At 61.0% G+C, this 26,210-nt stretch overlaps 1 protein-coding gene across 2 annotated transcripts; it reads right to left on the bottom strand.

The window, feature by feature from the left end:
- Nucleotides 1-531: 531 nt before the first annotated feature.
- On the bottom strand, nt 532-25,685 carry atg2a (autophagy related 2A). Of its 2 annotated transcripts, none has more exons than XM_088908950.1 (42): nt 25,240-25,685; nt 23,398-23,560; nt 22,892-23,041; nt 22,671-22,773; nt 22,435-22,573; nt 20,912-21,067; nt 20,648-20,747; nt 20,349-20,516; nt 18,212-18,336; nt 17,999-18,074; nt 17,659-17,914; nt 16,552-16,702; nt 15,643-15,741; nt 15,063-15,209; nt 14,424-14,676; nt 12,606-12,699; nt 12,353-12,518; nt 12,119-12,261; nt 11,772-11,908; nt 11,089-11,243; nt 10,862-11,012; nt 10,587-10,771; nt 10,403-10,483; nt 10,202-10,308; nt 9,886-9,978; nt 8,912-8,982; nt 8,740-8,816; nt 8,449-8,619; nt 8,215-8,341; nt 7,391-7,605; nt 7,056-7,285; nt 6,544-6,676; nt 5,378-5,587; nt 4,832-4,933; nt 4,482-4,566; nt 4,030-4,180; nt 3,865-3,934; nt 3,377-3,459; nt 3,148-3,269; nt 2,897-3,051; nt 2,211-2,357; nt 532-1,193 (listed from the first exon to the last, which is right to left on the bottom strand). In XM_088908950.1, the coding sequence occupies exons 1-42, from the start codon at nt 25,408-25,410 to the stop codon at nt 957-959; spliced, it is 5,955 nt and encodes a 1,984-aa protein (XP_088765076.1). In that variant the 5' UTR covers nt 25,411-25,685; the 3' UTR covers nt 532-956. The 2 variants fall into 2 exon arrangements, with proteins under 2 accessions (XP_088765076.1, XP_088765075.1); XM_088908949.1 differs by having other exon boundaries at nt 20,642-20,747; nt 25,240-25,682.
- Nucleotides 25,686-26,210: the final 525 nt, after the last annotated feature.

Here is a 26,210-nt window from a genome sequence, read left to right as displayed (position 1 = left end):
TAAACTGGAACACAACCCCCCCCCCCCCAGGGGGCTTCTGCTAAGGCTAGGGGCAATTGCACCTCACATGCAGGAAAGGAAACACACTACTTTACACGAAGGGTGGTGGGAGAGTGGAACAGGCTCACCAGACATGACATTGAAGCCGATGCCAGAAACCCCTGGATGAGATCCTGAACAGCCTGGAGGCCACAAGGCTGTTCCACACTCCCACCACTCTCTGTGTAAAGTGTAGACCCTCAAGTTTTATAGATGGGTTACAGCTTCTTCCTTGTGCTGAGTGAAACTGCGCCCCCCCCCCGCCCTGCACTCCGGGGGGGGGGGGGGGCGACGTCGTGCCCTTCTGCTTCAGTCCGTGTCCCGGTGCTGTCAACCCGAGCCCCTCCACCGCCTGAACCTGGGCTTGGACCAGAACTGGGCCCAACGCCAAGGAAAGGGGGGCAGGGCAGGGGGGATGGTGGAGACCCAGGAGTGTGAAACGGACCCCCCCCCAGAGAGACGCCAGCAGCCTGCCTCCCGAGGGCACGGTTACACTTTAAAATATTTTATTTATTTTTTTAATCTGGTCTGGGGGATCAATGTACAGGTCATTCGTCCATTCGAAGCTGTGGTCACATGAGAGCACACCGCCACTCGGCCCCCCCCCCACCCGAACGCGCTGGACACGGGCGCCTCTCCCTGCCCGGCCGGGGAGGGGGGGGGGGGGTCATGGCACATGGACTCGCGCGCAGAGGGAAGGGGCCGAGCAGCGCAGAGCAGCACATTCACACACGCACACACACGCACGCACGCACGCGCGCGGAGGGGACAGTGGGGGCTGGACACTGGCCACTCCCGGATCAGAGACGAGCACCCGCCAGCAGCTCCCACACCACGGCCGGCCAGCAGGGCGGCGCCTCTGCAGTCCCCCTGGGGGGCAGGAGACCCGCCCTGTGCAGCAGGGTTCTCCTTCCCCCTCACTCCTGGCTGTCCTCGGTGCGCCACTTTAAGAAGTCCTCCTTCCGCGCGTCCGGCTTGATCTGGTTCCGCATGCCGCCCAGCAGGTTGGAGGTCGCCTCCGTGGCGACGATGAGAGGGCGGACCACCGTGGGCGGGATCTGCCGCAGGACCCCGCCCACCGCCCCCGGCAGCCCCTTCTGCTCGTGACCCCGCGACGCCATGACGCAGATGGTCTGCGCGGTGTCTATCACCCCCTGCAGGGAGAGAGGAGTGAATACAGGCCTGCAGCAGCCGGAGACAGGGACAGACAGAGAGGCAGGGAGACAGGGACAGACAGAGAGACAGGCAGGAGAGAGAGAGACAGGCGGGAGAGAGAGAGAGAGACAGGCAGACAGGCGGGACAGACAGACAGACAGGCGGGAGAGAGACAGAAAAAGAGAGACAGGGGAGAGAGAAATGGACAGACAGGCGGGAGAGAGACAGAGAAAAAGACAGAGAGACGGGAGAGAGAAACGGACAGACAGGTGGGAGAGAGAGAGACAGGCGGGAGAGAGAGAGACAGGCAGACAGGCGGGAGAGAGAGAAACGGATAGGTGGGAGAGAGAGAGAGAAAAAGACAGACAGGGGAGAGAGAAACGGACAGACAGGTGGGAGAGGGAGAGAGACAGGCGGGAAAGAGAGAGAGACAGGCAGACAGGCAGAACAGACAGACAGGCGGGAGAGAGAGAAACGGATAGACAGGTGGGAGAGAGACAGAGAGAAAAAGACAGAGACGGGGAGAAACGGACAGACAGGTGGGAGAGAGACAGACCAGGGCCGGACTGCGGTGCTCGTAGCCCCGAGGCACTTTCACTCCGAAACGGGGTCAACGCAAACATGACGCACTTTAAACTGTTCTAAAGCTAAACCACGTGACTGATGGAGCGAGTCCAGCGGCTAGCACTTCTACACTCCCAGTTTCTAGAACAGCCGCTGGAAAGCGCATGGTTATCGATCTGGAGGCCCTGGAGTCCATCGCAAGAATGCTGTTTCAGCGTGTTTTTCGTGAGTCACTAGTGTTTCCCTCCTTCGTGGGCCCTAAGAAGTTCATAGGCCCTAGGCGCTGTGCCTGCAGTGCCTCCTGGGAAATCCGGCACTGACAGAGAGAGAAAGGGGGACATGGAGAGAGAGACAGAGAGAGAGGAACAGGGCAGAGAGAGGGACAGAGAGAGAGGGACAGGGCAGAGAGGGGGTCAGGGACAGGAAGCAGCCCTGCCGGCCAGCAGTCTTACCTCGCGGACAGTGTCGTAGGCCTTGGCAACGCCCTCACGCAGGTCAGCAGGCTGGGCCGGCCGGCGGTGGGCATGGCGCCGGTCCGACAGGGCCCGACACAGAGGCGGCGCGGGGGACAGGATGTCGTACACGGTCTCCGCTGTGGCCTGGGGAGAGAGACATGCCTGTCGTTTCTGCGCGGGCAGGCTGGGCGGGGCAGGGCAGGCTGGGGGTGGCACAGTGGGGGGCGGGGCTCTTGGTAAGTGGGTCAGGGTGGGTGTGGCACAATGGAGGGTGGCGCTCTGGGTGGGGGTGTGGCACAGTGGAGGGCAGGGTTATGGGCGGGGCAGGGTGGGGGTGACAGTGGAGGACAGAGCTCTGGGCAGAGAATGGCGGGGCTCTGGGCAGGGCGGAGCAGGGTGGGTGTGGCATAGTGGAGGGCAGGGCTCTGGATGGGCGGGGCGGGGCAGAGTGGGTGTGGCGCAGTGGAGGGCGGGGCTCTGGGCAGGGCGGAGCAGAGTGGGTGTGGCGCAGTGGAGGGCGGGGCTCTGGGCGGGACGGGGCAGAGTGGGTGTGGCGCAGTGGAGGGCAGGGCTCTGGGCGGGACGGGGCAGAGTGGGTGTGGCGCAGTGGAGGGCGGGGCTCTGGGCAGGGCGGAGCAGAGTGGGTGTGGCGCAGTGGAGGGCGGGGCTCTGGGTGGGCGTACCTGAATGGCCTGCACCAGCCTGTTGCTCAGCTCCAGCGCGGCGGAGGCCGTGGAGGTGCCGAAGGAGGCCGCCCCCCGCTGGAGGCCGCGGATAATGCGCCCGTCCCGGCGGTACTGCTCTATGGGCATCCAGAAGAGGTCCCGCACCCCGTGGACTGCAGGCACAGCGAGAGGAGGAGAGGGCGTCAGGCGGGCCGGGCCGCAGCGGGCCGGGCCGGAACGCGGCCACCGAGGTCACTTCCTGTACTCACACAGCTGCACCACCGAGTGCATGGGTCCCACTCCTCCCAGAATCCCCGGCAGCTGGTTCTTGCGGATGTCCGTCAGCCACTCATTAATGGCGTAATTAATCACCTTCTCCACCCCCAGCAGCCTGAGGGCCAGAGAGAGAGGGGGGGTTGTCAGAGGGGAGAGAGACACACAGGGGGGCAGGAGAGGAGAGAGACACACAGGGGGGCAGGGTGAGGCGTCTACACTGACCCGTGTCGGCAGCACAGTCTCTTCAGTTTCAGCTCAGAGCAGTTGAGCTGGGCTAAACCGATCAGGATCCCCGCAAACGTGCCCTGAGAGAGACAGACAGGCCCTGAGTCACACAGACAGGCAGACAGACAGGCCGACAGACAGGCCGACAGACAGGCCCTGAGACACACAGACAGGCAGACAGGCAGGCCGACAGACAGGCCCTGAGACACACAGACAGGCAGACAGACAGGCCCTGAGACACACAGACAGGCAGACAGACGCCCTGAGACACACAGACAGAGACACAGGCCCTGAGACACACAGACAGGCAGACAGACAGGCCCCGAGACACACGGACAGAGAGACTGGCAGACAGACAGGCCCTGAGTCACACAGACAGAGAGACATACCCTGTGACACACGGACAGAGAGACAGGCCCTGGTATACACGGACAGAGAGACAGGCCCTGAGTCACACAGACAGGCTGTCCTGTCTCTCTGCTCACCTGCTCTATGCTGACATGCTTCCCATGATAATCCAGCCAGATGGGGACCTCGGAGGTGAACCGGAACTCCCTGCAGAGAGACACAGGGGTCATGAGCACGGACACGACCGGCCCCCTGCCCCTGCCCCAGGACTGCCCCCCTGACCGGCCGCAGGCTCCGCCCACCTGAAGTAGATGGGCTGGTCGGCGGAGGATGACCCCGTGGAGGCGGAGCTGTGGTCACTTGAGGTCGTCTCCATGGACACGGTCAGGTCCGGCCCCAAGCACGGGCCCTGACTCTGGCCTGGGTCTGTCTCCAGGTCTGGCTCTGCCTTCGCTGGACACAGGGACAGTGAGAGAGGGAGAGAGTGTGAGAGGGAGAGGCACACCGTGAGGCAGAAAGACAGTAAGACAGACACAGAGACAGTGAGACAGGAGACAGAAAGTGAGTGAGAGATTGAGACAGTGAGACAGGAGACACAGAGAGATTCAGTGAGACAGGCAGGCAACACCGAAGCTGCTTTACCCAGGACACCCCTCAAACGAGCACACCAGCTTTCAGACGCACAATATCGTGGTACCCCAAATCACTCAGGTGTGTTGAAACACACAGGTGTGTGACGGCCACAGGTGCTCACCCTCGGTCGCCGTGTCGACGGGCAGGTAGGGGTTGATGCCGGCGGCCAGGCTGCTGAAGAAGTCCTTCAGGAAGAACAGGGCATCCTGGGAGACAGGAGGAGTGGGCTCAGTCCGGAGGGCAGCTGTGCGCTGCAGCTGCGGTTGCTGCGAGTTGTGTTGAGCTGTGCAGGGGTGCGTGTTGTTGTGCGGTGCTGTGTACTGTTGCGCAGTGTGTTACTGCGTGTTGCTACACACAGAGCTGTGCAGTGGTGTTGCACATTGTGTGCTCTTGTGCAGTGTTGTGTTGTGCAGTGCAGTGTGTTGTGCGGTGCTGTGTACTGTTGGCAGTGTGTTGTGCGGTGTGTCTGACCTGGTCGATGTTCAGTCGCAGGGGCATCAGGCTGACACGCAGACAGCACTCAGGACCGCCGACCCCTGACTCCGGACACAGCTGGACAGCCTTGACCATCAGCTGAGACAGAGACACCACTGCTGTCAAAGTACCTACACAACACACAGCACAACACACACCACACAACACACTGAGCACAGGCTCAGTGACCACAGCCTGGACACGTACCCTGGACACAGGCAGACCTGGCTGCCAAGAGAGGACAGGCTCAGTGACCACAGCCTGGACACAGACACTGGACACAGGCAGACCACTCCGTCCAGAGAGGACAGGCTCAGTGAGAACAGCCTGGACACACACACTGGACACAGGCAGACCTGGCTGTCCAGAGAGGACAGGCTCAGTGAGCACAGCCTGGACACACACACTGGACACAGGCAGACCTGGCTGTCCAGAGAGGACAGGCTCAGTGAGCACAGCCTGGACACACACACTGGACACAGGCAGACCTGGCTGTCCAGAGAGGAAAGGCTCAGTGAGAAGAAGGAGACAGCTCCTCCTCACCATGTTGGAGTGGGCTCTGCGGGGCATGCTCTCACTGCTGTACAGGTACAGGAACTTGTTGATCTGGGAGGAGGCCAGCCTGTCCCGAACCTCCAGCTCCTGGACCACAAACACCTGCCGGGACAGCGGCCGCTCGCCCCCTTCCCCCTCCCCAGCCCAGCCTGGGGGGGGCGCTGCCGCGCGCGAGTACGACTCGTGCTGGAAGCTGACCTGGGAGAGAGAAGGGTACAACACAGACAGACACTCAGGCAGGCAGGCAGGCCCTGGACAACAGGCACACAGACAGATACTCAGACACGCCCTGGACAACAGTCAGGCAGGCAGACAAGACTGACACAGGCCCTGTACAGCAGGCAGACAGACAGGTCCTATACACAGGCAGACAGACAGGCGGACAGGCCCTGTAAGCAGGCAGACAGACAGGCGGACAGGCCCTATACAAAAGGCGGACAGACAGGCAGGCAGGCAGACAGACAGACAGGAGGACAGGCCCTGTCCAGCAGGCAGACAGACAGGTCCTATACACAGGCAGACAGACAGGAGGACAGGCCCTGTACAGCAGGCAGACAGACAGGCGGACAGGCCCTATACAGCAGGCAGACAGCCAGGTCCTATACACAGGCAGACAGACAGGAGGACAGGCCCTGTACAGCAGGCAGACAGACAGGCAGACAGACAGACAGACAGGCAGACAGACAGGCCCTGTACAGCAGACAGACAGGCAGGCAGACAGGCGGATAGGCCCTGTACAGCAGGCAGACAGGCCGTATACAACAGGCAGACAGACAGGCAGGTGGACCTTGCTGAGCTGGATCAGCTGTACAGCAGGCAGACAGGCAGACAGGCCCTATAGAACAGGCGGATAGGCCCTGTACAGCAGGCAGACAGGCCGTATACAACAGGCAGACAGACAGGCAGGTGGACCTTGCTGAGCTGGATCAGCTGTACAGCAGGCAGACAGGCAGACAGGCCCTATAGAACAGGCAGACAGGCCCTGTACAGCAGGCAGACAGGCCGTATACAACAGGCAGACAGACAGGCAGGTGGACCTTGCTGAGCTGGATCAGCTGTACAGCAGGCAGACAGGCAGACAGGCCCTATAGAACAGGCAGACAGGCCCTGTACAACAGGCGGACAGGCCGTATACAATTGGCGGACAGGCGGACCTTGCTGAGCTGGATCTCCATCAGCAGGCTGTGGGATCGCCCGCTGCCCCCCTGCCAGCGCCACGAGTTCTGGGGCCGAGCCGGGCCCGAGCGAGAGGGGGAGGCCCGGGCACCTGGCGTGGCAGACCGGCCCCTGGCGGAGAGAGAGAGAGAGAGAGAGAGAGAGAGAGAGAGAGAGACAGGTATCAGACATCTGTAAATATCTGTAAATGTTGTCTTAATTGCGTCTTCTTTGGCAACACTGATTGAGTCATTGGTAATTCCAATAAAGCACCTTGAATTGAACTGACAGGAGGAGAGAAGGAGAGAGACGGGAGGAGAGAGGCAGGGTGAGAAGGAGACAGGAGGAGAGGAGAGAGAGACAGGAGGAGAGAGGAGAGGAGGGAGAGAGAGAGAAAAAGACAGAAAGGCCAGATTTGTGAACCGCCTGTCAGTTAAACCTGGGCCCTGGCAGGTTCTGTCCCGAGCCGGACCGGCGCAGACAGGTACCGGGAACGACCCGGCGCCGGTACCTGAGCGGGTGGCCGCTGTGGGCGGCGCCCGGCCGCCTCCCGAAGTCCCGCCCGCCGTACAGGTGCCAGACCACCGACACCTCGCGCAGCACCAGGCGCGTCTCGGGCACCGGGAACCGGGCCGGCGCCCGCAGCGCGTCGCTGCTGCTCCGCGGCCGGGAGAAGTGCCCGTCCCGCACGCGGATCTGCCCGGGGCACAACACCGTCACCACCGGCTCGCCGTCCCGGGGCTGCAGGGAGGGAGGGGGGCAGGTTGTTACTGATGCGCACACACTCACGCCCCCCCGGCCCCCGGCCCCCGGCCCCCGGCCCCCCCCCAGCACCCCCAAACTCACAGGGATGCCCATCCCCGGCGCCTCCAGGATGCAGAAGTCGTCGTTGTCCGTGGAGTTCTCCGAGCCCGCCTCCGACAGCGTCTCACTGGCTGCAGCCACCCGTCCGTCAGCCGCCGGCTCCTCCCCCTCCGCCCCCGGGGGGCGGGGCTTCGGCGCCTCCCCAGGGAACAGGTAGACGGACACAGGGGAGCTGCGGCGCGCTGCCACAGGCGAGCCTGCAGGGGGCGGCAGACACACCACAGGCTTGGCAGGGCAGTGACACACGTCTTCGTCAGGCCCTGCAGTGAACACACCAGCGCCTCCCTCCGCAGCACCTGGAGTGGTTTTCTTGATATAATGGGGTTCCATGTACCCCGACACCTGACAGCTCCGCTTCTCCTAGAGAACTCTGTGGCCTGTGAGGTTCCCGATGGGTCGGACAGGCAGTGGGGTCGTCACTGCCCGCCGTGCGGACACTGCTGTGGTGCTCCGAGCAAGAGCCCTCACCCCAGTGCGCGTACTGCACTCATAGCGCACGCACGCACGCACGCACGCACGCACGCACGCACGCACGCACGCACGCACAAACACACACGTACTGCACTTATAGCACACAGCACACACACACCGCGCACGCAAGCGCGCACACACAGCGCGCACGCAAGCACACGCACGTACGCGCACACACAAACACACACACACAGCGCGCACGCAAGCGCACACACACACACACACACACACACACACACACACACACACAGCGCGCACGCAAGCGCACACACACACACAAAAGCACAGCAGGCAGCTGTCAGGACACTCAGGCCTGAGCCCCTCCTTCCCCTCACCTGCTCCCGCCTCCTCGTCCTGTTCGCTCTTTTCGGTGTCAATCAGGGCGTCGGTCAGGTCACACTGGTTGATCTCCGCGGTCTCGGCAGGAAGGCAGGGAGGGAGGGAGGCGGGACTTTCCGACAGCTGCGGAAGACAGAGGGGGCAGCCAGTGACCCCCAGGGGTACAGAGTTACTGCCGGTCACTCCTGTCAGTGTGTCCCCCATCTGTCTCCCAGTCCCTGTCCTCGTACCGGCAGCTTCTGCCCAGCGATCTCGGTCGGGGGGTGGGGTTGTGGAGGTGGGTGCAGGTCGCCGTGGGAGACCAGGTACTGCAGCAGGTTGACCAGGGTGGCGCAGGAGTCAGCGCAGGTGTGGAGGTGGACGACATTGTTGGAGCAGCGCAGCTCAAACAGGGGCTGAGTCTGAGACAGAGACGCAGAGAGTCAGAGAGACAGAGACAGGCAAGACTGAGACAGAAACAGACAGAGATTTCTTACTCTGACCCACAACAGACTGACAGTCAGAGAGACGGAGCCTCTCACCAGCTTGCTGTCCTCGCTGGCTCTCCAGGTGGTGATGGCCAGCTCCAGGAGGTCAATGTCCAGAACACAGACATAGTCTAGAGGGACAGAGGACGAGGGGAGAGTACTGTTAATGTCCATATGGCCTGCAGCAGTCTGAGGCACACACCAAGCAGGAGACAGGAGCACCCACCCCTGCGCAGGTCCACCGTGTCGCTATCACACCTGTCGGACAGGTAGAGGGCAGAGTCGTCCAGTATGAACCTGAGAGAGAGAGACGGGCAGAGACAGGGTTAGAGTAATGACTCCCAGTCCAGGTTTTACAGTGCTGTCATGGAGCGGATCAGACTGCTGCACACTGGGAGTCTGACTGACAGCACTGTCACACCTGGAGCGGATCAGACTGCTGCGCACTGGGAGTCTGACTGACAGCACTGTCACACCTGGAGCGGATCAGACTGCTGCGCACTGGGAGTCTGACTGACAGCACTGTCACACCTGGAGCGGATCAGACTGCTGCGCACTGGGAGTCTGACAGCACTGTCACACCTGGAGCGGATCAGACTGCTGTGCACTGGGAGTCTGACTGACAGCACTGTCACATCTGGAGTGGATCAGACTGCTGCGCACTGGGAGTCTGACAGCACTGTCACACCTGGAGCGGATCAGACTGCTGCGCACTGGGAGTCTGACTGACAGCACTGTCACACCTGGAGCGGATCAGACTGCTGCGCACTGGGAGTCTGACTGACAGCACTGTCACACCTGGAGCGGATCAAACTGCTGCGCACTGGGAGTCTGACTGACAGCACTGTCACACCTGGAGCGGATCAGACTGCTGCGCACTGGGAGTCTGACTGACAGCACTGTCACACCTGGAGCGGATCAGACTGCTGCGCACTGGGAGTCTGACTGACAGCACTGTCACACCTGGAGCAGATCAGACTGCTGCGCACTGGGAGTCTGACAGCACTGTCACACCTGGAGCGGATCAGACTGCTGCGCACTGGGAGTCTGACAGCACTGTCACACCTGGAGCGGATCAGGCTGCTGCACACTGGGAGTCTGACAGCACTGTCACACCTGGAGCGGATCAGACTGCTGCGCACTGGGAGTCTGACTGACAGCACTGTCACACCTGGAGCGGATCAGACTGCTGTGCCTTACCGGAGGTGGAAGGTCGCCGTGTCCACGATGATGTTGCTGGACAGGGAGAAGGACTCGGCGGTGAACAGCATGCGGACCGGGAGGTAGAGGGGTCTGCAAGAGCAAGAGGAAACGCGTTTCTTCAAAGCGTTCGCGCGGAGCATGTGCCTGCAGACGTGTTCCACAATGTATTTATTGTTCTGTGGTTATTATTTATGATGTGTGCAATGTACCGTCTACACTGGGTGGTGCTGTCTGCGGTACTGTGTGTGTCCAGAGAGATCAGGGCAAATGGAGGAGGGGCTGAGAAACGTGCTGGGAATCCAGACAGGCTCACCTGTAGTCCACAGCGCAGCTCAGCAAGTGTGTGTGCAGCACGGTGATGACCGCAGGGGGCGTGTACCCCAGGATCGGCTCGTCGATCACGTCCAGGAAGTCGACCAGCTGCCGACCAGACAGAGGGGGGGGGGGGGGGGTCAGTCGTGCCCGCCGGCCAGCACCAAGGGTGGGCAGGCAGGGGGGGGGGGCGGTAACTCACCTGCTCGTGCCAGCTCTGATAGGACGGGGACATACGATGCCGCAACGTGGCCCCCTGCAGGCCGAGAGCAACCAGGAACTCCTGGGGGGAGAAACGAGAAACACAAAGCGAGTACTTCCTGGGTCAGAGGTCACACAGCAGGACAGACACAACTGCACGCAGACGGACTCCGCGCCGCACAGACCTTCACTCCCCTCGCCGGGTCCAGCGTGATCTTGATGGCGGTGGACAGCATCTGCCTCCTGCTCTCCCTGTCCGCCACGCTGGACACCCCCGCCTCCGAGGGGTAGATGGTAGGCTCCAGGTGATCCGGGGGGGTGAACCCGGGCATTTCCAGCCGCTCCGGGAGGGGGGAGTCCGGTACCATCGCTGCACAGGACAGGGGGAGATCGGCACAGCTGAAAGATCCACTCCTCTCCCCCCACACCCCCCCACTGAGCGGCTCCCCCTCTCTCCTACCGTGGTGGTACAGCTCCACCTTCTGGCTCTCCAGGCACAGGAAGTTGAGGAAGGGATCTCCCCGGTGCTGCGTCACGCTAAATATCTTCCCTCCTTCCACGTCCAGCACCAGCTCCCCGTGACACTGTTCCACCTTCTGGCCGGTCTCCCCCTGAAAGAGAGAGACACGTGGGCTGAGCCTGCAGTCTGACAGGCAGGCAGGTAGGCAGGAGAGGGTGTGACCTCACCTTGCTGTCGGCCATACAGGTGAGCCGCCCCCGGCCGATGTGAATGGTCAGGGAGAGCAGGCTGTGGGTGGGGCCCAGCAGAAGCCCCGCCCCCCGGTGCCTCAGGGTCTCCTCAGCGGAGATGAACTGAGGCTCCTCCTCGTCTGAGTCCGAGTCTGGGGACACACAGCAACAACACGTCGCTAATGCACAGCCGGATAGCTGAAGCACAGATCACTGAGACCAGCACAGATCACTGAGACCAGCACAGCCTGACAGCTGGAGCACAGATCACTGAGACCAGCACAGCCTGACAGCTGGAGCACAGATCACTGAGACCAGCACAGCCGGACTGCAGGAGCATAGATCACCGAGACCAGCGCAGCCGGACAGCAGGAGCAGAGATCACTGAGACCAGCACAGATATCTGTGACCAGCACAGATATCTGTGACCAGCACAGCCACAGCTGGACCACAGATCACTAAGACCAGCACAGCCGGACTGCAGGAGCATAGATCACCGAGACCAGCGCAGCCGGACAGCAGGAGCACAGATCACTGAGACCAGCACAGATCACTGAGACCAGCACAGCCACAGCTGGACCACATATCACTAAGACCAGCACAGATCACTGAGACAGCCGGACAGCAGGAGCACACACAGCCCTAGATAAGCACTAGATTAGCAGATAGGCAGGGCTCACCCAGCCTGAAGGCAGACTTGCACATGCGGAACTGGTCTCGGGGCCCCGGCTGCCTTCGAGGAGCAGCGCTGGGGGGGACCGGGGGCCCAGGGAGGTCCGGAGAGGGGGGCTCCCACATCAACAGGTCATTGTTGATCCTGGAGGGAAAAGGAGGCAGGATATCATCAGCAGCTGGACAAGCAGTGACAGTTCTGCTTGTACAGGCTCGGTAAGCGACAATACAGCTGTACTAGCAGTGACGGTACCAGCTGTACAGGCTCTGGCAGTGAAGATACAGCTATACTAGCAGCAACAGTACCGACAGTACAGACTCTGGCAATGAAGATACAGCTATACTATGACAGTACCGGTTATACAGACTCTGGTAGGCCTCCTTGCTGGGCAGGAGCACTGTGGCCAGAGGCAGGGTGACCTCCAGCACATACTGGGACTGGGAGACACACTGGGACTGGAAGGCCAACATCTCCTCTTGATCTGCTGGGATCACCATCTGAGAGAGAGAGAAGAGAGGCTTGTCTCAGTCAGACAGGGACAGAAGTGGGGGACCAGGCCTAGAGAGAGAGAGAATAACCGTTCCTGACCTCCTCGGTCTCAAACATGGTCCTGTTGGAGGAGAAAGGCGAGCTCTCTCTTTGCCTCAGCTCGCAGGGGCTCTCCACAGAGCCCAGATCCCCCTCCAGACTGTGCTCCACACCCGCCTCCCACGGCCCAGAGCTCGGCTCCGGCGAGCTCAGCCTCACGACGACGCTGCGGGAGAGGGGGAGAGAGAGTGGCTCAGCAACTGACAGGCAGCACAGTCCTGACCGGGTGAAGAACACGGAGACAGACACTGACCTGGGGACGCCATCTTGTCTGTTACCCTGGGGGTCAGAGGCCTTCTGGACTCTGATACAGGGGAACGATCCCCCCTCCCCGTCCTCATACACACCTGAGAGACGGGGGGCAGGGAGAGTGAGGTCAGAAGAGAGATGATCATTTCAAAATCACCATTTACTATTTTTTATTTTCAGTATAACTTGAATTATTAGAATTACATAAAACAAGTGATGAACGCACGTGACACGTGACTAAGCGGGGGTTGTATTTTGAAGAATCTTTGCAGCCCCCCCATGCCGGAGCAACTCTCCCCATGCCGGAGTGACTCTCCCCACGCCGGAGCGACTCTCCCCACGCCGGAGTGACTATCCCCATGCTGGAGCGACTCTCCCAGCTATCCCCACACCGGAGTGACTATCCCCACGCCGGAGCGACTATCCCCACACTGGAGTGACTATCCCCACGCCGGAGTGACTATCCCCACGCCGGAGTGACTCTCCCAGCTATCCCCACACCGGAGTGACTATCCCCACGCCAGAGCGACTATCCCCACGCCAGAGTGACTCTCCCAGCTATCCCCACACCGGAGTGACTATCCCCACACCGGAGTGACTATCCCCATGCCAGAGCGACTATCCCCATGCCAGAGCGACTCTCCCAGCTATCCCCACACCGGAGTGACTATCCCCATGCCGGAGCGACTATCCCCATGCTGGAGCGACTCTCCCAGCTATCCCCACACCGGAGTGACTATCCCCACGCCGGAGCGACTATCCCAGCTACCCCCACGCCGGAGCGACTATCCCCACGCCGGAGCGACTCTCCCAGCTATCCCCACGCCGGAGCGACTCTCCCAGCTATCCCCACGCCGGAGTGACTATCCCCACGCCGGAGCGACTCTCCCAGCTATCCCCACGCCGAAGCGACTCTCCCAGCTATCCCCACGCCAGAGCGACTCTCCCAGCTATTCCCACGCCGGAGTGACTCTCCCCACGCCGAAGCGACTCTCCCAGCTATCCCCACGCCGGAGTGACTATCCCCACGCCAGAGCGACTCTCCCAGCTATCCCCAAGCCGGAGCGACTCTCCAAGCTATCCCCACACCGGAGTGACTATCCCCATGCTGGAGCGACTCTCCCAGCTATCCCCACACCGGAGTGACTATCCCCACGCCAGAGCGACTATCCCCATGCCAGAGTGACTCTCCCAGCTATCCCCACACCGGAGTGACTATCCCCACACCGGAGTGACTATCCCCATGCCAGAGCGACTATCCCCATGCTGGAGCGACTCTCCCAGCTATCCCCACACCGGAGTGACTATCCCCACGCCGGAGCGACTATCCCCATGCTGGAGCGACTCTCCCAGCTATCCCCACACCGGAGTGACTATCCCCACGCCGGAGCGACTATCCCAGCTATCCCCACGCCGGAGCGACTATCCCCACACCGGAGCGACTCTCCCAGCTATCCCCACGCTGGAGCGACTCTCCCAGCTATCCCCACGCCGGAGTGACTATCCCCACGCCGGAGCGACTCTCCCAGCTATCCCCACGCCGGAGCGACTCTCCCAGCTATCCCCACGCCGAAGCGACTCTCCCAGCTATCCTCACACCGAAGCGACTCTCCCAGCTATCCCCACGCCGGAGCGACTCTCCCCACGCCGAAGCGACTCTCCCAGCTATCCCCACGCCGGAGTGACTATCCCCACGCCGGAGCGACTCTCCCAGCTATCCCCACGCCGGAGCGACTCTCCCAGCTATCCCCACTCCGGAGTGTATCGCGGTATGCCGTACCCTTAAACGTGCTACTCCACTCAAGCCCCTACCACTCCTCACCGTGCAGGTCAGAGAACTGGGCCTCCATGCTCCAGGGTGGGGTAGCTCTAGCCCGGTCTGGGCTGCTCTGGCTCCGGAGCTCCAGCTCCCTCAGCTCCAGGCGCAGGCTGTCCTTCCGGACCTCCTTCCGGGTCGGGGGGCGGCGCTCGGGTCCAGTGCGCAGGTCCGGCACTGGGAAGCGGAGCCTCAAAACCGCCAGCGGGGAGAGGAGGGTGACGGAGGAGTGGAGCTCACTGCACTGCGGCTGGTCAGGCTGACGCACAGAGGAGAGGCAGAGGGTGAGAGTCAGAGAGAGAGGCAGAGAGACCAGAGGCAGAAAGAGAGGCAGAGGGTGCAAGAGTCAGAGAGAGGCAGAAAGACCAGAGGCAGAGAGAGGCAGAGGGTGAGAGTCAGAGAGAGAGGCAGGAAGACCAGAGGCAGAGAGAGGCGCAGAAGGAAAAGAGAAATAGCTAGAGCCAGAGGCAGAGTACGATACAGGCAGGTACAGATCGGGGGCACAGAGGTAGAGAGAGGCAGAGAAGACCTAGGTAGAGCGAGAGGGAGAGACAGACGCAGGAAGTGGACGAGAAACAACACAAACAGGGTCAGAGAGAGGAGGGGCTAGGGAGACAGGCCGAGGACACTGCACAGGACGTCTACCTGTGCGTGCGACTGTGCCTCTGCACTCAGGGCTCGGAAGATGAGGTCCAGCCGGGTCAGCAGGTCCAGGTCCAGTTCTGCGGTGAACTCCCCGAGCTCCACACGCACTGTGCTCTCACTGCGCACGAGTTTCTGCCGGACCGCTCCCTGCACAGCACCAGAGAGCAACGTCACAGCTGAACACACAAACTGGACACCTCAGGGCAGTTTAACCCCCAGGACTGACCCCAGTGGACAGCTTTAACCTCAACATCACACCAGCACCCCCAGGACTGACTCCACTGGACACCTCAGTGCAGTGTGACCCCCAGCACTGACCCCACTGGACACCTCAGTGCAGTGTGACCCCCAGTGCTGACCCCGCTGGACACCTCAGGGCAGTGTGACCCCCAGCACTGACCCCACTGGACACCTCAGTGCAGTGTGACCCCCAGTGCTGATCGCTTCAGACACAGGAACAGTGCTGATGTCCAGCTCTCCTGGCGTTACAGTCTGTTTTCGGGATCCAGCAGGCTGTGGGGCTGGGGGCTCAGGACAGGTGCAGCAGGAAAGGGAGAGCTCATGGGAGCGCGACAGGTACCCTGCGGGACGTGCTCTCGCTCAGCCGGTAATGGATCTGGGCGCAGGGCTTGGCCGTCTGACCGAACGTGAAGGCACTGGAATTCTGGAACAGCAGGACCTGAGGACACGGACAGAGGGACAGTAAGTCCATCTGAGTCACCAGGAAGCAAACCAACATCTTCGGTCCATCTGGGGCAAATGATCCCAAACTGGGCTTGAAGGAGCCAGTAATGCCCAACACCCCGCGCACATGCACACCAGCAGCATGGCGACCTGCTCTCCGTTCTTCGCCCTTCTGCGTCGGGCTGGCTCCCGCTAGTGTAACGACGGCCTCAGGCCACGCCTGTACTCGTCTGTCAGTCAGCGCCAGCGGCCGTGGCTACACGATCAGGCGGGAAGCCCTGATCCACCTGTGTGCCACCTGTGCGCCACAGGTGGATCAGACTGCTTGAGGCCAGACCTGGTGGCGCTCTGGCTCTGGCTGTAAGAACTGTTTGCTCCCGGCCTTCGTGGGCTCTCAGGCGCCCTAGCGCCCTGTCTGGGGCTTCGCCGTGGATTCTCGACCCTTCCTCCGCTCCGATCCCGTCTCTTGGACTTGCCCTTTGCTCCCTGCTACACTGCGTTCTGCCCGGCCTGGGAACGCTGCCTGCTGCGGCGGCGGATCAGGACGATGTCTTGGCTTTTGCCACCCTTGCCTGCGCCACGCAGCCCTTGGGTTCACCTCGCGGCCCACAGACCGCTGCTGAACTCCTTCAGAGACGCTTTATACCCAACGGGAGCCTGAACCTCATCCTAACCCCCCCGCGGAAGCTCCATTGAAAAGATCGGCCGCTTGGGCCTCACGGAGCGCAGCGGGACTGGAGCCCGGGGCCCCTCCTCCATTCCCCATTCTCCCCTGGGCTGTTGGGGTGCTCAGGGTGCTCGGTACCTCAGTGTACTGGGGCTCCCCTGGGCTCTCGGGATCCCGCAGACACTCCAGCAGCTCCAGTCTGCTGAAGGAGAGGTCAGAGGTCATCTCGCGGGCGCGGCGCCCCGAGCTCTTCCATTCACAGGTGACCTGAACGGCCGAGCCAGTGAGCCTGCGAGGGACAGAGAACAGGTGACCAGTCCGGGAGAATTCCTCATCCTTGTACAGGGCCTCTCGACCCAAAGGATCTCCAAGCACCCAGTGTAGAGAAGGAGAACCACTTCACTAACCCTGTATGTGCAGGTGTGTACAGTCAGTGCAGGTGTGTGCAGGTGTGTAGAGTACAGTGTGTACAGGTGTGTGCAGGTGTGTACAGGCAGTACCTGAGGTGGGAGTGTGGGCAGGCCTTGGCGAAGCTCTCTCTCAGCGGGGTGAAGCACAGTGTGTACAGTACAGTGTGTGCAGGTGTGTACAGGTGTGTACAGGCAATACCTGAGGTGGGAGTGTGGGCAGGCCTTGGCGAAGCTCTCTCTCAGCGGGGTGAAGCACAGTGTGTACAGTACAGTGTGTACAGGTGTGTGCAGGTGTGTACAGGTGTGTACAGGCAATACCTGAGGTGGGAGTGTGGGTAGGCCTTGGGGACGCTCTCTCTCAGCGGGGTGAAGCACAGTGTGTACAGTACAGTGTGTACAGGCAATACCTGAGGTGGGAGTGTGAGTAGGCCTTGGGGACGCTCTCTCTCAGCGGGGTGAAGCACAGTGTGTACAGTACAGTGTGTACAGGTGTGTGCAGGTGTGTACAGGTGTGTACAGGCAATACCTGAGGTGGGAGTGTGGGTAGGCCTTGGGGACGCTCTCTCTCAGCGGGGTGAAGCACAGTGTGTACAGTACAGTGTGTACAGGCAATACCTGAGGTGGGAGTGTGGGTAGGCCTTGGGGACGCTCTCTCTCAGCAGGGTGAAGCACAGTGTGTACAGTACAGTGTGTACAGTACAGTGTGTACAGGCAATACCTGAGGTGGGAGTGTGAGTAGGCCTTGGGGACGCTCTCTCAGCAGGGTGAAGCACAGTGTGTACAGTACAGTGTGTACAGGTGTGTGCAGGTGTGTACAGGTGTGTACAGGCAGTACCTGAGGTGGGAGTGTGGGCAGGCCTTGGCGAAGCTCTCTCTCAGCGGGGTGAAGTCTCTGCCGCTGAACATGGCATCCTTGAAGAAGCCCAGCTCCTGGAAGAACACGCGCGACACCTCGGCCAGGGACGGCTCCCCCTGCTGGCCCGCGGGGGAGGGCTCCTGCTCCAGCAGGGTGAGGGTGAGCCCCCCCAGGGAGAGGCGGAGCAGGGCGTCCGTTTTCAGAGGCTCCGCTGGGGGGCGCTGCGAGAGCCGGCCTGCAGGCAGAGAGGGGGGCTCAGTCGCTGGGCAGACACCACAAGCTACACGGCTCCAGTGGCTTTTCATCGAGAGAGACACACCTGAGAGCCTGGGACCGGCCTGCAGGCTGGACAGTGCTCCGGGGACAGGGTAGCGCCGGGGACTGGTCACCATCAGCTGGGAATCGCACACGCAGGCGGACAGAGAGAAGCGGTCAGTCAGGACCAGCACAAGCCCCACACAGTGCTGCCCCCCAGAGGCCCAGAGTGACTCCCACAGACGCAGGCGGCGGCGGCACAGAGAGAGGTGCTCACCCCCACGGCCAGCGCGCTGAGCTGGCTGTGCACGGAGGAGTCCATCCCGCTGTCCGACAGCTCGCTGGCCGAGCGCAGGGACGCCACACTGCTGCTCATCCCCACGCCCATGGAGTAGAACATCTCTGAAACACACAGCATGGCCCAGATCAACACACTGCGGCGTCACACAGCAGCCCCAGATCAACACACTGCGGCTTCACACAGCAGCCCCAGATCAACACACTGCGGCGTCACACAGCATAGCCCAGATCAACACACTGCGGCGTCACACAGCATGGCCCAGATCAACACACTGCGGCGTCACACAGGCCCCAGATCAACACACTGCGGCGTCACACAGCATGGCCCAGATCAACACACTGCGGCGTCACACAGCATGGCCCAGATCAACACACTGCGGCGTCACACAGCAGCCCCAGATCAACACACTGCGGCGTCACACAGCATAGCCCAGATCAACACACTGCGGCGTCACACAGCATGGCCCAGATCAACACACTGCGGCGTCACACAGCATGGCCCAGATCAACACACTGCGGCGTCACACAGCATGGCCCCAGATCAACACACTGCGGATTCACACAGCAGCCCCAGATCAACACACTGCGGATTCACACAGCAGCCCCAGATCAACACACTGCGGATTCACACAGCAGCCCCAGATCAACACACTGCGGCGTCACACAGCATAGCCCAGATCAACACACTGCGGCGTCACACAGCATAGCCCAGATCAACACACTGCGGCGTCACACAGCATGGCCCAGATTAACACACTGCGGCGTCACACAGCAGCCCCAGATCAACACACTGCGGCGTCACACAGCATGGCCCAGATCAACACGCTGCGGCGTCACACAGCAGCCCCAGATCAACACACTGCGGCGTCACACAGCATAGCCCAGATCAACACACTGCGGCGTCACACAGCATGGCCCAGATCAACACACTGCGGCGTCACACAGGCCCCAGATCAACACACTGCGGCGTCACACAGCATGGCCCAGATCAACACACTGCGGCGTCACACAGCAGCCCCAGATCAACACACTGCGGCGTCACACAGCATAGCCCAGATCAACACACTGCGGCGTCACACAGCATGGCCCAGATCAACACACTGCGGCGTCACACAGCATGGCCCAGATTAACACACTGCGGCGTCACACAGCATGGCCCCAGATCAACACACTGCGGATTCACACAGCAGCCCCAGATCAACACACTGCGGCGTCACACAGCAGCCCCAGATCAACACACTGCGGCGTCACACAGGCCCCAGATCAACACACTGCGGCGTCACACAGCAGCCCCAGATCAACACACTGCGGCGTCACACAGGCCCCAGATCAACACACTGCGGCGTCACACAGCATGGCCCAGATCAACACACTGCGGCGTCACACAGCATGGCCCAGATCAACACACTGCGGCTTCACACAGCAGCCCAAGATCAACACACTGCGGCGTCACACAGCATAGCCCAGATTAACACACTGCGGCGTCACACAGCATGGCCCCAGATCAACACACTGCGGATTCACACAGCAGCCCCAGATCAACACACTGCGGCGTCACACAGCAGCCCCAGATCAACACACTGCGGCGTCACACAGCAGCCCCAGATCAACACACTGCAGCGTCACACAGCAGCCCCAGATCAACACACTGCAGCGTCACACAGCATGGCCCAGATTAACACACTGCGGATTCACACAGCAGCCCCAGATCAACACACTGCGGATTCACACAGGCCCCAGATCAACACACTGCAGATTCACACAGGCCCCAGATCAACACACTGCGGATTCACACAGCAGCCCCAGATCAACACACTGCGGCGTCACACAGCATAGCCCAGATTAACACACTGCGGCGTCACACAGGACCCAGATTAACACACTGCGGCATCACACAGCATAGCCCCAGATCAACACACTGCGGATTCACACAGGCCCCAGATCAACACACTGCGGATTCACACAGGCCCCAGATCAACACACTGCGGATTCACACAGGCCCCAGGCTAACACACTGCGGCGTCACACAGCATAGTCCCAGATTAACACACTGCGGATTCACACAGGCCCCAGATTCACACACTGTGGCGTCAGAGTGTCACGCCGAGTCTGACCTGTGTTGTCCAGGCTGCCGAGGAAGCCCTGCTGCTCCTCCTCCTCGCTGGCCTGGCCCCTGTCGGCAGTCTCGGCGCTCAGCTGCCTGCTCAGGTCCTCCTCGATCAGCCGCAGGTCCTCAGAGCCCAGGGGGCGACTGCACCCCCCATCGGCCGCCCTGCTGGGCTCTTCCACAGCACAGAGAGAGAGCCGATGTCAGCACACATCGCACAGGGGAGAGAGAGAGTGTGCGTGTGCGGTACAGGTGTCCCGAGGGGAGGGAGGGTGAGGAGGTTAGTAGAGACGTGCGCACCTGTACCTGTCTCAACGCAGAGCACAGACAGCAGGTCCGACAGGTGAGCGATCTGGCCTGGGGACAGCAGCAGGTGGACACAGCCCATCTTTCCATCCAGCTCCAGCTGACAGAGACAACAGAGAGAGGAGTCAGAGTGCCTCTCTCTCCCCGGGCCAGAGACGTCACTGATCCCATATTCTCCAGAGTCAGAGTCAGGGAGAGAGGATGGTGTACACTGGTTCAGACTGGCTTCGCAGTGAATGCCAGTTCACCTGGTGCTATCAGTACCTTGGGCCCAGGCAGGGCACTGTTCTGTTTGATCTTCACACTGGTCTCCATGACGCCAGAGCACATCCCAATCAGCTGGGGGCGCTGTGGGCCAGACTCGCGATCGCCTGTGGCCAGGGAATCCCCCTCACTGTCGCTGCCTGGGGGGACCTCAGCCTGCAGGAGAGACACGAATGGCATCGCCTGAGCACCTGTGCTACCTGTAAACCAGGTGTGTTACCTGTGCTCAGGTGAGTGAGGCGTGTGGTTTCCTCTGAGCCAGAGAGCGTGCTGGGCTGGGAGTGTTACCTGTGCTCAGGTGAGTGAGGTGGGAGTGTTAGCTGTGCTCAGGTGAGTGAGGCGTGTGGTTTCCTCTGAGCCAGAGAGCGTGCTGGGCTGGGAGTGTTAGCTGTGCTCAGGTGAGTGAAGCGTATGGTTTCCTCTGAGCCAGAGAGCGTGCTGGGCTGGGAGTGTTACCTGTGCTCAGGTGAGTGAGGCGTGTGGTTTCCTCTGAGCCAGAGAGAGTGCTGGGCTGGGAGTGTTAGCTGTGCTCAGGTGAGTAAGGCGTGTGGTTTCCTCTGAGCCAGAGAGAGTGCTGGGCTGGGAGTGATACCTGTGCTCAGGTGAGTGAGGTGGGAGTGTTAGCTGTGCTCAGGTGAGTGAGGCGTGTGGTTTCCTCTGAGCCAGAGAGCGTGCTGGGCTGGGAGTGTTAGCTGTGCTCAGGTGAGTGAGGCGTGTGGTTTCCTCTGAGCCAGAGAGCGTGCTGGGCTGGGAGTGTTAGCTGTGCTCAGGTGAGTGAGGTGGGAGTGTTAGCTGTGCTCAGGTGAGTGAGGCGTGTGGTTTCCTCTGAGCCAGAGAGCGTGCTGGGCTGGGAGTGTTACCTGTGCTCAGGTGAGTGAGGTGGGAGTGTTAGCTGCTGTGCTCAGGTGAGTGAGGCGTGTGGTTTCCTCTGAGCCAGAGAGCGTGCTGGGCTGGGAGTGTTAGCTGTGCTCAGGTGAGTGAGGCGTGTGGTTTCCTCTGAGCCAGAGTTCGTGCTGGGCTGGGAGTGTTAGCTGTGCTCAGGTGAGTGAGGCGTGTGGTTTCCTCTGAGCCAGAGAGCGTGCTGGGCTGGGAGTGTTAGCTGTGCTCAGGTGAGTGAAGCGTGTGGTTTCCTCTGAGCCAGAGAGCGTGCTGGGCTGGGAGTGTTACCTGTGCTCAGGTGAGTGAGGCGTGTGGTTTCCTCTGAGCCAGAGAGCGTGCTGGGCTGGGAGTGTTAGCTGTGCTCAGGTGAGTGAGGTGGGAGTGTTAGCTGTGCTCAGGTGAGTGAGGCGTGTGGTTTCCTCTGAGCCAGAGTTCGTGCTGGGCTGGGAGTGTTAGCTGTGCTCAGGTGAGTGAGGCGTGTGGTTTCCTCTGAGCCAGAGAGCGTGCTGGGCTGGGAGTGTTAGCTGTGCTCAGGTGAGTGAGGCGTGTGGTTTCCTCTGAGCCAGAGAGCGTGCTGGGCTGGGAGTGTTAGCTGTGCTCAGGTGAGTGAGGCGTGTGGTTTCGTGCTGGGCTGGGAGTGTTACCTGTGAGCCCCCAGTAGCCTCGTACAGCAGCTGCACGGCGCTGAGCTGCAGGATCTTGTGCAGGACAGCAGGGGGCTGGTGGATGTCAACAGGCAGCGCCTGGCTGGAGTCCCTCACCGCCTCGTCACAGTAGTCCAGCCTGGCACACAAGACGGGCGGGGCTTCAGTGTCTCGGGAAGCCTTCCGTGTCATGTGGGGGCAGTAACACCGGCGTCCAGGTGGCCGCAGCTCCTTACCGTTTGACGTGCACCTCCAAAGCCACTCCGGTGTCGGAGTCCAGGGGCTGGTGCTCCACTCGGACGATGGTGTCCAGGAAGGTGACTCGGATACGGCGCAGCACTGCAGCACAGCGAGGGTTAATCACGCGCGGTCCAGTCCGACGGCTCTGACCTGCTGCGCACACGGCTGCTCCCAGCCTGCCTGCGGCCCCGAGCAGCTGTCACTCACACACACTTACCCGTCTCGATCGTCTGCGCAAACATCTCCAGACCCTCCAGTGGAGCGGGCGGCTCCTCGGACGCCTCAGGCGGGTCCTTCAGGCACTCCTGAGCCAGCTGCATGCTGGAGGTCATACAGGAGGACCAGCCCTGCGAGTCCCAGGTGGTACCTGTAGAGGGCAGCACAGACAGCATTCCCAGTGCGAAACACTGGCTGGTACTTCCAACAGGGGACCGGACCCTGGGGTCCAGCACTGGACAAGACTACAGAGGTCTGGATTCACTGGACTGATGGACACTAACAGTACAGATGTTTACTGGACAGGACCAATGCACAAAAGACTGATCTAGACTGAGTGGTATTGACTAGATTGGGCATTAAAGCACACCGCTGTGCATGGGTTTGTCCAGAACAGGGTCAACTGCTCTACAGCAGTCAATGGTGTGTGATGGGCTGTAGAGGTCTACATGAAAGGGTTCTGGTTCTGGAGAGTGCGGATCGACAGCAGTGCAAGACGGTACTCACTGGTTCTGTACTTGGGTCGGCAGGTCAGCTGCAGCCCCTGGATCTCCACGGTGCAGTGGTCAGTGACCAGAGCGGCCCAGGGGATCGTCACGGCGATGCTGGACACAAAGCCGTCAACCAGCTCCAGAGGAGCACCCACCGACTCCAGCAGCTCATTGACGGACTGGAGAGAGGAGCAGAGAGGGGAGAGGAGAGGTGGGAGAAACAGGTGAGAGAGGAGGAGAGAGGGGAGAAACAGGGGAGGAGGGAGAGAGAGGAGGAGAGAGGGGAGGGGAGAGGTGGGAGAAACAGGGGAGAAACAGGGGAGAGAGGGGAGAGAGGGGAGAAACAGGGGAGAGGAGAGGAGAGAGAGGAGAAACAGGGGAGAGAGGGGAGAAACAGGGGAGGAGGGAGAGAGAGGAGAGAGGGGAGGGGAAAGAGGGGTAGAGAGGGGAGAAACAGGGGAGGAGGGAGAGAGAGGAGGAGAGAGGGGAGGGGAGAGGTGGGAGAAACAGGGGAGAGAGGAGGAGAGAGGGGAGAAACAGGGGAGAGAGGGGAGAAACAGGGGAGGAGGGAGAGAGAGGAGAGAGGGGAGGGGAAAGAGGGGTAGAGAGGGGAGAAACAGGGGAGGAGGGAGAGAGAGGAGGAGAGAGGGGAGGGGAGAGGTGGGAGAAACAGGGGAGAGAGGAGGAGAAAGGGGAGAAACAGGGGAGGAGGGAGAGAGAGGAGAGGGGAGGGGAAAGAGGGGTAGAGAGGGGAGAAACAGGGGAGGAGGGAGAGAGAGGAGGAGAGAGGGGAGGGGAGAGGTGGGAGAAACAGGGGAGAAACAGGGGAGAGAGGGGAGAGAGGGGAGAAACAGGGGAGAGGAGAGGAGAGAGGGGAGAAACGGGAGAGAGGGGAGAAACAGGGGAGGAGGGAGAGAGAGGAGAGAGGGGAGGGGAAAGAGGGGTAGAGAGGGGAGAAACAGGGGAGGAGGGAGAGAGAGGAGGAGAGAGGGGAGGGGAGAGGTGGGAGAAACAGGGGAGAGAGGAGGAGAGAGGGGAGAAACAGGGGAGAGAGGGGAGAAACAGGGGAGGAGGGAGAGAGGAGAGAGGGGAGGGGAAAGAGGGGTAGAGAGGGGAGAAACAGGGGAGGAGGGAGAGAGAGGAGGAGAGAGGGGAGGGGAGAGGTGGGAGAAACAGGGGAGAGAGGAGGAGAAAGGGGAGAAACAGGGGAGGAGGGAGAGAGAGGAGAGGGGAGGGGAAAGAGGGGTAGAGAGGGGAGAAACAGGGGAGGAGGGAGAGAGAGGAGGAGAGAGGGGAGAGGAGAGGTGGGAGAAACAGGGGAGAGAGGGGTAGAGAGGGGAGAAACAGGGGAGGGAGGGGAGAGAGGAGCAGAGGTGGGAGAAACAGGGGAGGAAGGGGGAGAGGGGGGAGAGAGGGGTAGAGAGGGGAGAAACAGGTGAGGGAGGGGAGAGAGGAGCAGAGGTGGGAGAAACAGGGGAGGAAGGGGGAGAGGGGGGAGAGAGGGGTAGAGAGGGGTAGAGAGGGGAGAGGAGACAGAATCAGTATGATATGACGATGGGGGGGGGGGTGAAGTGCTCAGTTTACTGCACAGATCCTCCAGGACAAAGATCTGGAGCAGTGAAGGTGACGAAATCTACTGACTCATCCCGACACCAGAGCTTGAACTGGGAGATTCTCCAAACTCTCCCAGCTTCCCACTGGCGCAAACCCCCCCCAGCTGACTCCTGGTGCTGGTGGCGACAGCGACACGGCTACTGACAATAACAACAATAATATTAATAACAACGACGATGACGGCCGCAGACAACACCAGTGCCGACAGGCCGGGCCGGTCCTGGCGCGGTTCGGGCGGGCTCACCCAGACGTCCAGGGTGATGTCTCGGATGACCCCGCTGCCGTTGTACAGGTCCAGGCTGAGCTGGTCCAGAGTCAGGCGCTCCTGCAGGAAGTGGCCGAGGTAGTGCTGCAGGAGGTACCGGCAGGCCCGCTTCTTGAGCGAGCCGGACCAGGGCAGCAGCCAGCGGGACATGGGGCTGGCGGAACGGGGGGCAGGGCGCGGAGCTCGGCTCGGTCCGGCTCCCCGGGACCCGCATAACAGGGAAGCGGGGCAGAGGTGACAGACCGACACCGACGGACGGGGCTGTTAACCGTGAGACGTGTCCGTCAGCCCCGGAGCTTCGACGGAATAGTCCGGGAAAATGAAGAGCAGGCCAAGTCCGGATTCAGTTCCGTTTCCCGTTTCTTTCCGGCGGTTCGGATTCTTGCGTCCGCTGCGTCGCTCGCAGATTGTTTATTGTTTTCAACTCCGCGAACGGGCGCTGCGTCATGACGTCAGAGGGGTGCAGGCGGCGAGGTCGCGGGGAGACGGGAAACGCGGGACGCCATGTTGAGAAGGTCGGTTTTGCGACCAGGGAAGAATAATGATAAAAAAAACTTTATGTATCGCCTTTAAAGGTGGCTTCTCAAGGCGCTTTACAGAATGACAACAACAATAAATAAGAATACACAAGATAAAACACAATTACAACACACAGAGGAGACCGTGGATGGTGGTACTAAGTAAAGCAGAGAGGTGAAGAATGGAGCCAGTTCAGTAAAGGCTCTTCTAAAGAAGGTGTTGAGTCTGGACTTGAAGGAGTTTAGAGAAAGTGACTCTCTGATGTCCTTGGGCAGAGAGTTCCAGAGCCTGGGGGCGCAGCAGGAGAAGGCCCTGTCACCCCTAGAGTGTAGAGAGGCTTGGGGGACAGTAAGGAGACCAGAATTAGAAGAGTGAAGGGTTGCGAGGTGGATTTTCATGAGCATGAGGATTTTAAAGTCCACACGGAATTT

The sequence above is a fragment of the Atractosteus spatula genome (genome assembly GCF_055471065.1).
Source record: "Atractosteus spatula isolate fAtrSpa1 chromosome 24 unlocalized genomic scaffold, fAtrSpa1.hap1 SUPER_24_unloc_1, whole genome shotgun sequence".
Classification (NCBI taxonomy): Eukaryota; Metazoa; Chordata; class Actinopteri; order Semionotiformes; family Lepisosteidae; genus Atractosteus; species Atractosteus spatula.
This window is presented reverse-complemented; position numbering and strand designations above follow the sequence as displayed.

Excerpts from the sequence above, each read along its gene's own strand:
- atg2a (XM_088908949.1), bottom strand. The coding sequence starts at position 25,410 with ATGTCCCGCTGGCTGCTGCCCTGGTCCGGCTCGCTCAAGAAGCGGGCC. Across the intron at positions 18,075-18,211 it reads TCAGCGCGCTGGCCGTGGGG|CTGATGGTGACCAGTCCCCG; the intron begins GTGAGCACCTCT and ends TGCGATTCCCAG. Across the intron at positions 11,013-11,088 it reads CCTGTATGGCCGACAGCAAG|GGGGAGACCGGCCAGAAGGT; the intron begins GTGAGGTCACAC and ends TCTCTCTTTCAG.